Source organism: Phalacrocorax aristotelis, chromosome 18 (assembly GCF_949628215.1).
Source record: "Phalacrocorax aristotelis chromosome 18, bGulAri2.1, whole genome shotgun sequence".
Classification (NCBI taxonomy): domain Eukaryota; kingdom Metazoa; phylum Chordata; class Aves; order Suliformes; family Phalacrocoracidae; genus Phalacrocorax; species Phalacrocorax aristotelis.
This window is the reverse complement of record NC_134293.1, coordinates 4,809,039-4,822,225: the sequence shown is the minus strand read 5'-3', so window position 1 is coordinate 4,822,225 and position 13,187 is coordinate 4,809,039. Positions and strand designations below refer to the sequence as shown.

Below are 13,187 nucleotides of genomic sequence, written 5' to 3'. Positions count from 1 at the left end.
TGAAGGTGTGTGCAGTGTGGGGGAAAGAGGACTCCAACCAAGTCCTTTAGAGCTGGTGTTTGGTGCAGAGCCATTCAGGAGAATTACTTCCTTCAATATTTTTCTTTTACCTTTAGAGTGTATACAGCCCTGTTCCCATTCTCAAAGTCAAGGATCCTATAGACAGAACGATAGACTTTGTTCCTACGAAGACTCCTTATGATCCTCGCTGGTTGCTGGCTGGGCGCCCAAATCCAAGTAGGTAGCTCTTTGGTGGCTAGGGTGTGCAATAATGCATCTTGTTTCAAGACTGTTTGCCAAGGCTTTATGTCTGCAATCCGAATATATTTCAGAGTTTATAAAGTAGTTGGTTCCAAACAATTTGAATATAATATATAAAAATATAATGTAAATTCTGAGTGCTTGAGGACACTTAAAATTATTAGTTACTTTTACAGATTTTCTTTTTTTTATGGTTCAGAGGAAAGTCCATGTAGATAGGGTCTATATGCTAAAGGAATCACAGTATTCCTGCAGATCTTGGAGAATAATTGTATCAGAAATGCTGCAAACCGCTGAACCCCCATGCATGCTTCTGGGGTTGCGCAGCCTGTGTACCCTGCAAACTGGGTTACCATTATGCCTGTTGTTATTAATGAGTTTGGGGGGCTAAAATGAGATTTGTGATAAACTAAGTTTTCTGGTTTTGGATAATATTTTTTCATCATCTCTCAAGTAATTCATCCAGCTGTCTGAGTGCAGCTAACGCTGGCTTCCAAATCGAGTGACTTCAGATTTTAATTTAGTGGAAGCGTTAAGGAAAGCAGATGATTCCCTGTGATAAGTTAAAGCAGATATCTCCTAGGTGAAAAGTTAAAGCCATTTATTAGAGGAGATATTGCCGTGATATTCTTCAAACTGACGCCCGACACGAGGCCAGAATCTAAACGATCAGCTTTGGGCTCACGATAAAGAGATAATTTTGAAATGGATGGTCACATTTTACAGTGGGGCCACAGAGGCAAGGAATGTAGAACACAGTAATTACAAGTTTGGTTTTGATAAAACACTCTCCATCCTGTTTAAGTCAGCAGAGGTTAGCTTGCTTGGATCTCCACTTTTAATTGGTTTTGGACTTGGGTTTGCAGAAGCAGAGGTGCTTGTTCAGATTAAAGCATTCCTCAGAAGCTGTGTGCCAAGGGGTAAAGCTGGCAGGGATTTGGGGGTTTCATTTTTATTTTTTTGCAGAGTTTCACAAAGTCCCGGTGGAAAGCAGGTGTCCCCAGAGAGTTGTGATTTCTGGGGGGGTGGCGTATCCCAGTGCCTTGACTTTGGGATATACAGCTTATACAGGCTGGAGGACTACAGAGAGAGAGCTGTCTGCAGATCGTACTGGTCACTCCCCACTCCAGCCCCACCAGTCAGCCCAAATGAAGGCTCTTTGTCATGCCCTTACCCATTCACTGGAGTAGGGTCCAAGCTGAAATATTGGAAAACCTTCCTGCCACGTTTTCCTGTCTGGAGAGTGGAAATAGTGCCATGCCACCGCACAGTTCAGCATGAGACTTAACTCATTCATAGTGTCTTTTGTGTCCACTTCAGACACACATGTGGAATGTAGAGAAATACACCATAAGCTGCCACCCGGCTTCCCGTAGGGGTAATCGTCATCCCGGGAATTTTATTTGATGGAATGTATGTGGATTGTTAGTGTACAGATCTGTTGTTGCACGTGGGGACAGAGAGGTGTCAATATATTGGAGTTTGTGGTGCAGGAGGAACCCAAGTCTGATACTGCACTGGCTTTATAAAGGACAAATAATACTAGTTCATAGTTAGCATGATCAGGGTAATCGAGCCCTCATACCTCAGGATAAGAAGCTGATTGTCTGCCAGGGTCAGGAAAAGTTTATTCCTCTTAGAACTGCACAGTCATCTTGGTAATGTGCTCTTCGGGAACAGTTTGATTTCTCTCAGGCATTAGGAAGTTTCTGCCTTCTTTGGGCAAGAGAATAGGTCTGAGAGCAAATGGTCTGATCCGGGATGGTGACTCTTGAAGCATGCTCTAGTTCAGGAAGAACTGGTGTCTTCTGTGGAGCAAGTAGGTTTTTGGTATCAGAGTACTTTGCTTCAGTTTTTCTGAAAGAATGTATGGAACATGCTCAGATACGTGGTCTAGTTTTAATATATCATAGACATTTTTATATATAGTTCCTGAATTCCTTTAGCATTCCTTTTTTCTCTTGATTCTGCCTAATCTTTCCTTTAAAATACAAGATAAGTTTTAAAGTAGAAATAGGCATTTTGAAAAACATCTTTAATGACTTCACCGCCTTTTGACAAATGTTTGTAAAGTCTTGAAAAAAAACAGTTATTTATTTAAAAGCGTGCGAAGTCCCTCTGCTATCTGAACCCCATCGTTTAACAATAAATGATGCTTTTGCTGATAAATGACTGTCTTTATGCAGACTAGCAAATGAAATAAGACATGATGGCTGAAGGCAGACAAATGCTCAGCTGTCTAATGTTCCCTTGTATTACAATCTATTTAAAAATAAAAAAATAGACAGTGCTAAGTTCTCCAGTTGGCATTTTTAAGGAAGTTTCAGTTGCCCCTTTTATATTTTCTCTTCTTTTTTTCCCTCCCTCCCTCCTCTGATATTTCCATTTTTTTTCCCTTCCCTTTAGGTCAAAAAGGACAGTGGCTAAGTGGTTTCTTCGACAATGGCTCATTCGTGGAGATCATGCAGCCCTGGGCACAGACAGTTGTGGTTGGTAGAGCAAGGTAAATGCTAAGAGGCATTTTAGACATCTGTAGAAATCAAGTTGTCGTTATGCTTTGCGTTTTTCTAGAACCTCCTTTGAAAGCTGATGACTATAAGTAAAAATAAGTCATTACTTGAATAGGATACTTCTTTACCACACGAATGAAGCATGGTCTGATCGTTTCTCCTGCTTTGCTTGGAGGTGACAGCTTTAACGTGCACAAAAGACAAAAAGAGATATTGTTAAAAATTATGGCAGACAATATATCCTTTGCTAGGTACATGGTAGCACAGTGAGGCCTTCCTGCAGCTCTGACTTTACGTTGAAGGTACATTATGCAGTTTGTTTTGCAATCTTATTTGACTTGCAAGAAAAGTTCAGCTAAAACTACAGCAAATTGCAAGAAACTCTGCATGGAGTTCACGTTGAGGTTTGCGTGGAATAACTTGCAGCATTTTTCCAAACCATCACCCGCCACACCTGATCTTAGTTGCTTTTCATGATGCAGAGATGCGTAGTTCCAGAGGACCGTGGCACTCACCTCCTCCCCAAGGGCGTCACTTCCCCTTACCTTGCTGTGAAGTGGCGCCTGTGCAGGATTCTAAAATGTTCCCCGTTGCCTCAATATTTAGATCTCTGCCTTGAAAATATTTGCAGCCCGGGTCATTCCTGGTGCTGCAGGTCCGTGAACTCTCAGTGCTGGCCTGAAGCGGAAGCCTGGAGATACGATCCTGCATTTTGACATAATGCAAATCACATCTGGGCTCAAAACCCGCTCAATCACCTCTTTTCTAGTTTCTCTAGTTTTTTGCCCCCTCCAAAATGGCACTATGAGTTTCCTGATCTGATTGTCTACTTCCTCTCATAATAAAGTCATTTTGAAAGAGTACATTTATCTCCCTTGAGCTTCCACTACAAGTGCTTGAGCTGTCCAAATGCAGCATGTTTATCCTTTGCCATTCCTCATTCCTCAGACTACGGCCAGCTCTCCTCTCAAGGCAGAACTTCATACTCTTGCCTCCAGCAGACTCCCATCTCCTAATTGATGTCAGTGGTTTTGGTTAATTGTCAGCTTGGTTTTTATTTTTGTTAACGAGGGAGAGAGGAAAAAAAAAACCTGAAGTGCCTGAATGGGATCCTGGAGGCTTTGGGTGTTACATTTAATGAGATACGGTCGTGCCTGTGCATGATGGGCGTTCAGAGTGCCTCAGTTCCTACCAGAAGTCTGCATCAAAGAAAAATCTTTTATTTACAGATCTTTCCCCTCCCGTGCTGCCACTATCGCAGTGCCAACAATCCAGATCCAAATCACCTGATAATGCTTACAATCTCCTGGAAATCTGTGGCCACCCCTGGGGTCTGACTCCGTCAGCCTCTAGCCACACCAGACCGGTGACCCAAGGGCTGAGCACAGTACCAGGATATCCCTGGCGATGCTGTGTCTGATTACCAGAGCATTCAGTGGGAGACAGGGAGAGATACCACTGTTCCTGAAAAGCACAGCGCAACTGGGATGGCCGACTAGGCTCCCAGCCGATATTAGCCATGAATCAATGCTGCTTCTTATCTCCATGATGTTGATAACACACGTGGCCCAGAATATTTGGCACCAGGAACTCCCATTTCTCTTTTAGACTCTAGAGCCACAGCTCTACAGAGTTCTAGTGAGAGGTCGTAAATAGCAACGCTTATGGCATTCACTAGAGCTCAGGTGCAACGTCTTGGGGGTTGTGCCTGTTCTGGGCATCTCTAAAACAGCCATCAGGAGCTCTGTTAATATGTTAATAAAATGCTGCATAGTAACTGAAGGAGACTTCCAGATACGAGACCATGCTCAGCAAAATGTCCCTCTGTTGCTCTCGTCTGACGACTTTCAGGGGTATTTACTGGGTTTGAAACTGCCTTTGGACTATCCTAGTGCAGAATGTGATACAGTGAAACATACCCATTTCCTCAGATACCATATCAGGGCAGGAGGAGGAGTCTGAGCTCAAGACAGAGCACCGTGGCAGTGTGTGGGCTGCGCAAGCCCAGCTAGAGACGAGCTGCTGCTGAGCGAAGGGGGCATTCGTGTGCAGGTGCAGCTCGGCTCGGCCTTCTTGGAGCTTCATGTCTCTGACTACTGCTGGTCCCAGGGGTCTGAGTGCTATTACCCCTGAAGGTCCTTTCCACTCAGAATGTTGTCTGATCTTTATACATTGTTGAGAGGAGCCGAAAATACCTGCTGACACTGCTCCTAATTGTAGCACGTAACCTTGGGATGTCCTGTGACCTTTTGATACACTTCGGTGTTTTTATCTGCCATCCATGACACTCTAAAGTTTTATCTCACAACATTCTGTAATTATTTGAAGGCTTAAAATTATTTGAAGGCTAAAAAGGTTAAGCAGTATACTGGGGGTCGGGGAGCGGGGTGGGAAATCAATGATTTGGCAAAGCTAGAAGGTCTCTGTCCAGGCCCATGCTCAGCCTCGCTTGCATTTTCTTCTGACAAATTCCAAGTTGCCCTGGACTCTCACATACAGGTATATATAATACAAATGAAACTGACTTCTTTCAAAAGCAGTGGCGTTTTGAAAAAACAAATACAAATGTATTCTTCTGGGATTGTTACTGTAAGTGCTGCCAAAACTCATCTTTTTGTATGTATGTTTGGAATATGTGTGCTGTTGGCTGTAAATTGTCTTTTATTATTCTATGGCAACTTGTCCAGGGACACACTATAAAACAAGATGTAGCATCTTCATGTGCTAGCCTGATAAAATTTATATGAAGTATAATGGAAAACAGAAGTTGTTTTGAGCTGTTTTCAAGTTCAATAAATAACTGTAATACTTGGATAAAGATGTTCTTTATTAGGTCACATGGGCCCTAATATAGAAGTTATAAGTTACCGATTTAAGACGGCTTCTGCAATTACGGGTTTCTAGGCAGACTCTTAATCATAGTGAATGGGAATATTTTCAACCCCCTAGTGCACATAGGCCTTGTCGCTTTTTCTGCCTGCAGCGCATGTCATCCAGCTTGAGGTGGCTGAGGAGGCAGTGGAGGCTCTGCTGGGACTCCCGTCCTGGGAGTTAGCGGTTGTCTTCACAAGCAAGATGCCTTTTGTGTAAAGGAGTGGTTAGATGCTGTGGAAAGCAGAGCCGAGCATCCTCCCTGGTGCCTACGCTCCCTGCCCATCCTCTGTCCCTGCACCCTTCCCACCCTTGCAGTCATCCTGCAGCAGCGGGTCTGGGAAAGGAGGTAGATGACAAACCCAAACCTTTATGCAACATTCACCCTAGCCTCTTGGGAGAGGGAGTTTTTGTAAGCAGTGGAGGTTTAGGGTGGCGGAGACATCAGCATTGCTTAGACATGCAGCCTGTGGGTGTATTTAATCAGCTGACAGTGCTTGTGAAAATGGGCATTGGGAAGCCTTGGGTCTTAGTGTTTATTTTTTGTGGTCAAGAGTCTCAGTATCAAAATCTATGTGGTGGCTTGTGAAGGCTGGTGGAGATGTAGCTATATCGTTCAAAATTTGGGCTTTGGTTTATTTAATTTTTAGTGCTAATTTTTAGAACTAGATTTTGCTTTGAGAACTGTAAATTCTACTCTGAAATTCTCCAGCCACATGTCTAAACTCTTCAGAAAGGCCAGAATCCTTCTTCCGTCGTTTGCCTCCATTATTTGTCTCTCTTGAGTATTTTGATGCAAATTGGAAAAAAATTCTATTTGTGTAACAATAGAAATATGAATTTTGATTTGTCTCGCATGCTACCAGGCTGGGAGGAATACCTGTAGGAGTAGTTGCCGTAGAAACGAGAACGGTGGAGCTCAGCATCCCTGCTGATCCTGCAAACCTGGACTCTGAGGCCAAGGTAGGCTGAACGTGTGCTCGGTTGCTTGCTTGTCCTCTGCAAATGTCTCTGTGGAAAGAGCATTTGTTCTGATGTTTGGGGTGTTTTGGTTTGGGTTTGTTTTTTTTTTTTTTGTGCCAATTGTGGGACAAGATGTATAGCCATTCCTTGCTGGGGTGCTAACACGTGGCAGTTGCTGGGAGGAGTGAATGGTCAGTTGTATTGGCCATTCATACAGGAGACCCATTCCCCAGCAGTCCTGCCTCTCTTGTGACTTAGGTGAGATGCAAGGACTAGGGCCTGGGAGACCGGGCAAGCAAAAGTCATTTCCCAGTTCTCTTGCTGTGACCATAGTGTTTCATGCTCTTTCTGCTCTGACATTTTGCTTTTCTCCTTCCTGATTTCACAGCTCTGGCCCTTCATCATCTCTTTTGGGTTTTCTCCTTTGCATATCCTTTTCTCTCTCTTCTTCTTCTTCACCTGCTTACAGCAGTCGTAGTACCCGGCTTTCTGTACCATCTCTATGCCTCTTTCTAGATAAATCAGTGGGAACATTCCTGCTGATATTGTTCACAGACGGATTGTCCCAATGTTTCTGTGGGCAAGCAGAATGTAAGCACTTCATGTGCTGTATTCCTCGTTGCTGGTTCCACATTGCAGCTCTCGTTGCATCTATTTCTGTATTTTTCTGCTAACTCTTATGTTAATGTAAACGTTTCAAGGCTTAATGAGCTTTTTTATTCCCAACAGATAATCCAGCAGGCTGGTCAGGTGTGGTTCCCTGACTCTGCCTTTAAAACTGCGCAGGCTATCAATGACTTTAACAGAGAAGGGCTGCCTCTGATGGTCTTTGCTAACTGGAGAGGCTTCTCTGGTGGAATGAAAGGTAACCATTACTTTGGATCCCTTTTTAGCGTTGTCCTGTAGAGGAGCTTGTCTTTTACTGCTCAGGGCACCGCTGCTGTTCCCCGCTGCGGCGTACCCACCAGCACTAGCTCTACTGGTTTAGCATCCCGAAGCAGTTCTCTGGGGACAGACCAGCAGTGGGAGTATGTGGCAAGGGGCAGAGACAGGCCATGTCTTTGGGCAGCAGCTAGCTATTGGATTGGCTTAACTGTGGTGACAGCTTGTACCCATGAACTTGCAGAGTGGATCTACCTCACCTGTCTTTGATGCAGTCTGCATGCAGCCCCCCTCTTTCATGGCAAGTATGTGACCTCCCTTAGAAATGCTGAAAAGGGGATACTTTTCTAGGCTTACCAGAGTGTTTGGACATGTCAGCCCTCTGAAATCATGTCAGCGCCCTGCCCAGCTCTGCTGAAAGTCAGCTGTGATTGTTGCACAACCAGCTAGAGGAAAGGGACGCTCTACGCTGCAGTAGCTGGGGTGATGAAAGGTTTCATTCCTCTCGTCCCCATGTCTATCTTGTCTTAATAGGCACATAGCAGGAATAACAAATTTGCATAGGTGCAAATTTGGTAGCGAGTTCTTTTCAGAGTAAGCAATGCAGTTGTATTTTTATATGTACCCTCATGTACAGTTATAGGAACCGGCCAGATCGTCTGCAGTGAGAGCAGGTAATTGGATGGTAACAGTGGTCTAGTTGCTAACAAAATTTACAGCTGCCAACTTCAGCTAATTAAACACTAATCTCAGGAAACCCCTTCTGCTCCGAAAACTTAATACTCTTCTGCCTCAACTTAAAATTGGGGCTGGATAAGCCAGCAATATTGCATATCAAAAATGTATGGGCATATTCTGTCAAGTGAAAACACGTCTCATTGATGATTTTCCCACTGTAATATTGTGCTATCAACGACTGTCTCCCAGTTGTCTCTCTTGGTGGTAGTGATGTTCATAGGAACTGAACAGTTATAAAACCGCTGAGTTAATGTACCAGCAGTTAGATTTTTGCACCACGTATTGCTGCTTTAAATTTTGTGAAGTGCCAAGAACGTGAGATTGATACTATAAAATTTAAATAAGTAAAAGATTACGGCCTCTTACCTGCATGTGGCACTTAACAAACACAGAAGAAAAGTTACAGATGCTTTAACACAGTAAAAGTTCCTGCTCTGGAAAGACTGGCAGGACGACAAAGGCTGTCTTGCTCTGCCGTCTCATTAACAGGGCAGAAAGCGGTGCCACTGAGTTTGCAGATGCAAAGACAGAAGATGGCAAAAGATGGCAAAATTCTTTCCTCATTACCCTGAAGGGTAACCGTATTACCCTTCAGGATGGTTTCTGCTCCATGTGTTGCTGCTGCACTCCCTTCATGACTTGTTTTCCCTAGCGCACAACTTACGGGGAAGTAGTGAATTAATGAATGCTCAGTAAAGTCACAATATTATTTTGCCTTACTGCGTTGTGAGATCTGTTGGCTTTGCCAGTGCCCTTTGCTGGGTTCCTCAGAAACTGAGTTTAGCTTTGGAACTGGGACCAGGAGCCCGAGGTGGAAAAGGCACTATGAGGATGTTAATATTTGTACTGCATATCCCCAGCTGGTAGCAGGAGGAGGAGAGAGTCACCGCAGAGGAGGGAAGAACAGACCTATTGCAATTTGCACCTTGGTCCGTGCATTTTCCTGCATATTGTTTGCTGTTGGGGCCCGTGTAGCAAGCGTTGGTCTCTCCTGACACTCTCTGCGTTCCTTGGGGAGGTGTTTGCAGTTTTGGTTTCAGTGCTGGCTGGGGATTATGCAGGGATGGAAAATAAACAATTATGCCACCCCTCAGTGCACACAAACACACTGCCAGGAGCCGACTGCACTGTGGGTAAAATGACTCCAAAATTGTGTGTAATGAGTAGGAAAAGATTAGAGACAGCTCTTGCTATGCTGAAAATTGACATTAGCGGAGGGGGGAAAAAAGAGGGGGGTGGGGGGGGAAAACCTCTCTTTACTAGTCGGCCTAGGAGGTCTAATTCAAGCCGTAAAATAAATAAATAAATAACATAAATAAAGGCATATGACAATGGTATTGGTGGTTTCCTCAATGAGCTCTATCTGGCCGGAAGGCTATTCAGCATAATGCAAAATTAAATTATAAAAACTGGCTTGAATATTTAGATGGAGGAGCCATTTGGAAGTGGTTTATTTAGGCGAACCGGCAGTGACCCACAACGGGGAGACATCAAGCGTGAAATTTACTGGAAATTAGCACCAGGGTCTTGGACTCGGCATGAATAGTTTGATAGCATGCAAATCCCCGCGACATTAAACTGCAGCGCTGCTTGTGCTACAGGGTCACTCGCAGTTGGTTTTTCATGTTTTACTTATTATTTTTTCCTGGGACAGGTTATAAATAACAACAAAAAAATTTCAGCAGAATGAAAAGGCTGTTTTAAATCTCTGATTACCTGGATGTTGAATGACGGTATTGCTTGTATGTTATGGGTTTATGAGGGACATTATGTGTCTGCAGCCAATATATGCCTGGTGTTTACCTTCAGGTCCTATCTGATAATCCAGCCAAGCTGATGAGATCCGTTCCAGCTTTGGAGGTTCAGGGCACGCTGCCCGACACTATGGAAATGCAAAAAGCTGTCTGCAGCCTTCCTAGCATGCTTGATGCATCTGACTGCCAATATTTACACATACGGTGTAACGATAACAGCTTCCAGCAGATTTCATGTCTATGTGTAGTAGACGCTGATGCACACTGCAGCTGAGCAGGCAGGCACAGAATGGGAGAGTGGGCTGCAAACGCTGTCTGCCCTGCTGAGTAACAACACTGCTCTTCCTAGAGGACCTCTGCAGCATTTCTGTCTTGCACGTGGCTTATTACGTGAGGTTTAAATTAATGCAGGAAGTAAATTTGGCCCACAAATATAATATTTAATTTTAATTTTTCCAGCCTCAATGTAAGCAACTTCTTTGCAAAAACAGCTGTGCAAACAGCCTGTGCTTAAAATGTGTGTGGTGTTCCTTGCTGTGCGGATGATGATGGATGGGATTGGGTTTTGTTTTCAATATAGAAAGTGTGTTAGTTACAGTATTAACAGTTCATAAAGTCTGCACCCTACCAAGGCACTAGGGCTGCACAGGCAGCTCGAGCACAGAGCTCGAGTGGGCACCATCGAGACCTGGCATCATTTAACCACCTGCAGCAGTTAAATTTGGTGCACTATTTTCTGTAGTAAGAGTGGAGTATGCAGCAAAACTGCAAATGAGAGGCAGTTGTCACCGTATGGCAAATGTTTTGTAGTTTCACACTCAAATACAGTATTAACATTGATCGGGGAGGTTGTGTGTTCTGGTGATTGGCCACGGGGTCTACAGGCAGGTGTCTTGGGTTGTCTTTGCAGTATTTTTATGATCTTCATCAACTCTACTTATATTTTACCTCTTAAAAATGTACGTTCTTTAAGAGTCCCACCTCGCTGAAGTGGGAAGTGTAGGCAAATGGAACCGTTGAGAAGGCAGGGAGGGAACACCCTGCAGAAGAGCAGGCTGCTGTTAATGCCAGAGACAGTTCAGGAGCCCTTCTGTAGCCTGTGGCCACTGCAGTTCCCCTTGGTTCGTCTCTGGAGCTTTGCACCTTCTGTGGTCTGGAGCTGTGTGTGGCACTGTGGGGACCTTTCGGTGGTGGCAGTGGGATTGTCTCTTCTCTATTTGGGCAAAACTTGGTCTCTATTAGTGGAAGCTGTTACCGTAAAAAAAAAAAAGGGGGGGGGGGGAGGAATCCTCTACAACAGGGGCATTTACAGCCAGTTCTGAAACTAGTGCAGCAGCAGGTCCCTTGACCTTGAAGCCAGCAGCTGGTGTAAATCCATATATGAAATACTAAGCTAGGGCTGCTGGGGTGATCCAGGAAGGTGAAGCGCTGTATTGCGGGATCCCAAAAGGAGTAACGTAGTACAGAACTGCATAGCGGTAACGTTCATGCTTCTGGATGGCTTTGACAGTCTGATCCTGAAGGTATTGTAGGCGCAGAAGTAATTCCCTGACCTGCTGATGCCACCTGGTAAACCTGAAAGAGATTTGGAGCTATGCACAGAAAGCATCAAGTGTGTCTCAGTTTCTCTGCACCTCCTCCCTCTGCCTTGTTCAAACAAGCAGCGCTTCTTTTTTCTACACTTAACCTGAGTAAAATATATACCCTTGGCAAGAGTGAAAAATGCATTGCTAATTACACAATTATTTTATTATGTAGCACTAGTAAAAAATGTCTAGTAAAGAATTAATTCAGTTAAAATAATTTGAATCAAGCAATTATTTTCTTAACACTAGAATTAGCTGAAAGTACTTCAAGTGGTTTATTACTGGCACTACATAATAAAATAATTGTGTAATTAGTAATAAATTTGTCACCCCTTTTGAGGTCTTTTTCTTTGCTCAGGACAAAGGAAAAGGTTGGAGTTTTGTTTGGTTTTCAGTCCCCACTGTCTCTGACAGAATTGATGTTTATTTGCAATTAGAGGAAATAAATTGTTCTTCAGTTCATCAGTATTTGACATTTCTTAAATAACATGGAAGTCCTTTTCTTGGGTACTTGGACAATGACCTTGCAAATGAGCTGGAGAGATCACGTCAGTGCCTATGGTGCTTATATATATAAATATACACACACACACACTCTTTATATACACCTCTCTCGCTTGCTCTGTATGTGTTAGTGTGCGTGTATATATATGTAAGAGTGTGTGTATTTCCCAAACAGTTAAGTGCTTACCTATGTTAATGCTTAATGTTAAACTGGGGTTAAATGACAAGGGGACCCTGGCTGGAGTCTCTTTCTTCCTGGGAAGTCATGACTTTCCCAAGTGATTTTAAGGATTTTAAATGAAGTGTCTCAGTCTTTTAAGGCTGTTACTGCAGGCCAGCACACGTGCATGGTACATACATGCAACCCACTTAGTTATTCTGTTCTATGCACTGGTATTTAATGGCCACAACAAATTAGGCAAGCTGGGAGGCGCTGAGCAAAGAACAAAAGTGGTGAAGGGGATTGAAAATACTGTCCCGGGAGACAAGAGAGGTGAATACCTGTAGTGTGTCTAAGGAAAAAAAAACTACTGAAAAGCCTCCTGCTATTTATAGCAAGCCCAAAGGAATGGAGAGATTATGTGGGGTGATGCAAGGAGTAGTAATATGAAATTAATGGGAATGGGGAAGGAGGGGAAGTTTGGCTGAATACTGAGGGAAATTTCATCTATTTGGCTGTGAAAATACCCCTAAAGAAGTAGTAGATTTCTTGTTTGGGATTTCTAAACGAAAGCTTTATAAAGCACTGGGAAAGAAATGTAGGATACAGTCCTGTGTGAACAAAGAGATTGACTGGATGATCCTAATAAGTATTTTTCATTTCTTGTATATTTGATTTGATACTTCTATATGTAATTATACCTAACCAAATATATATATTCGAGGGCACCTGTTTTCATTACAAACTATATCCATTATAAACTATATCATCTCATATAAATTCTTTTCCCTTACTTTTTTCTCTTTTATTTAAATCACCTTTGGGGCTGATATTTGCAATGTACTGTCTTTACACAGTGGAGTTGTTCTTATTAATTTTGAGTAAAATGCCTTAAACAAATTTTAATGCGAGAAGAGAAGAATGCTATTTCATATCTGAACCCTTCCCACACACTAAT

At 43.3% G+C, this 13,187-nt stretch overlaps 1 protein-coding gene across 2 annotated transcripts in view; it reads left to right on the top strand.

Annotated features, from left to right (window-relative positions):
- The window catches only part of ACACA (acetyl-CoA carboxylase alpha), a 138,278-nt gene that overhangs the window by 103,628 nt on the left and 21,463 nt on the right, over nt 1-13,187 (top strand). For both annotated transcript variants that reach the window (XM_075113150.1, XM_075113149.1), the window contains 4 exons: nt 117-237; nt 2,668-2,764; nt 6,509-6,605; nt 7,335-7,470. In XM_075113150.1, the coding sequence (XP_074969251.1) occupies nt 117-237; nt 2,668-2,764; nt 6,509-6,605; nt 7,335-7,470 (451 nt within the window). The remainder of the gene's footprint in view (nt 1-116; nt 238-2,667; nt 2,765-6,508; nt 6,606-7,334; nt 7,471-13,187) is intronic.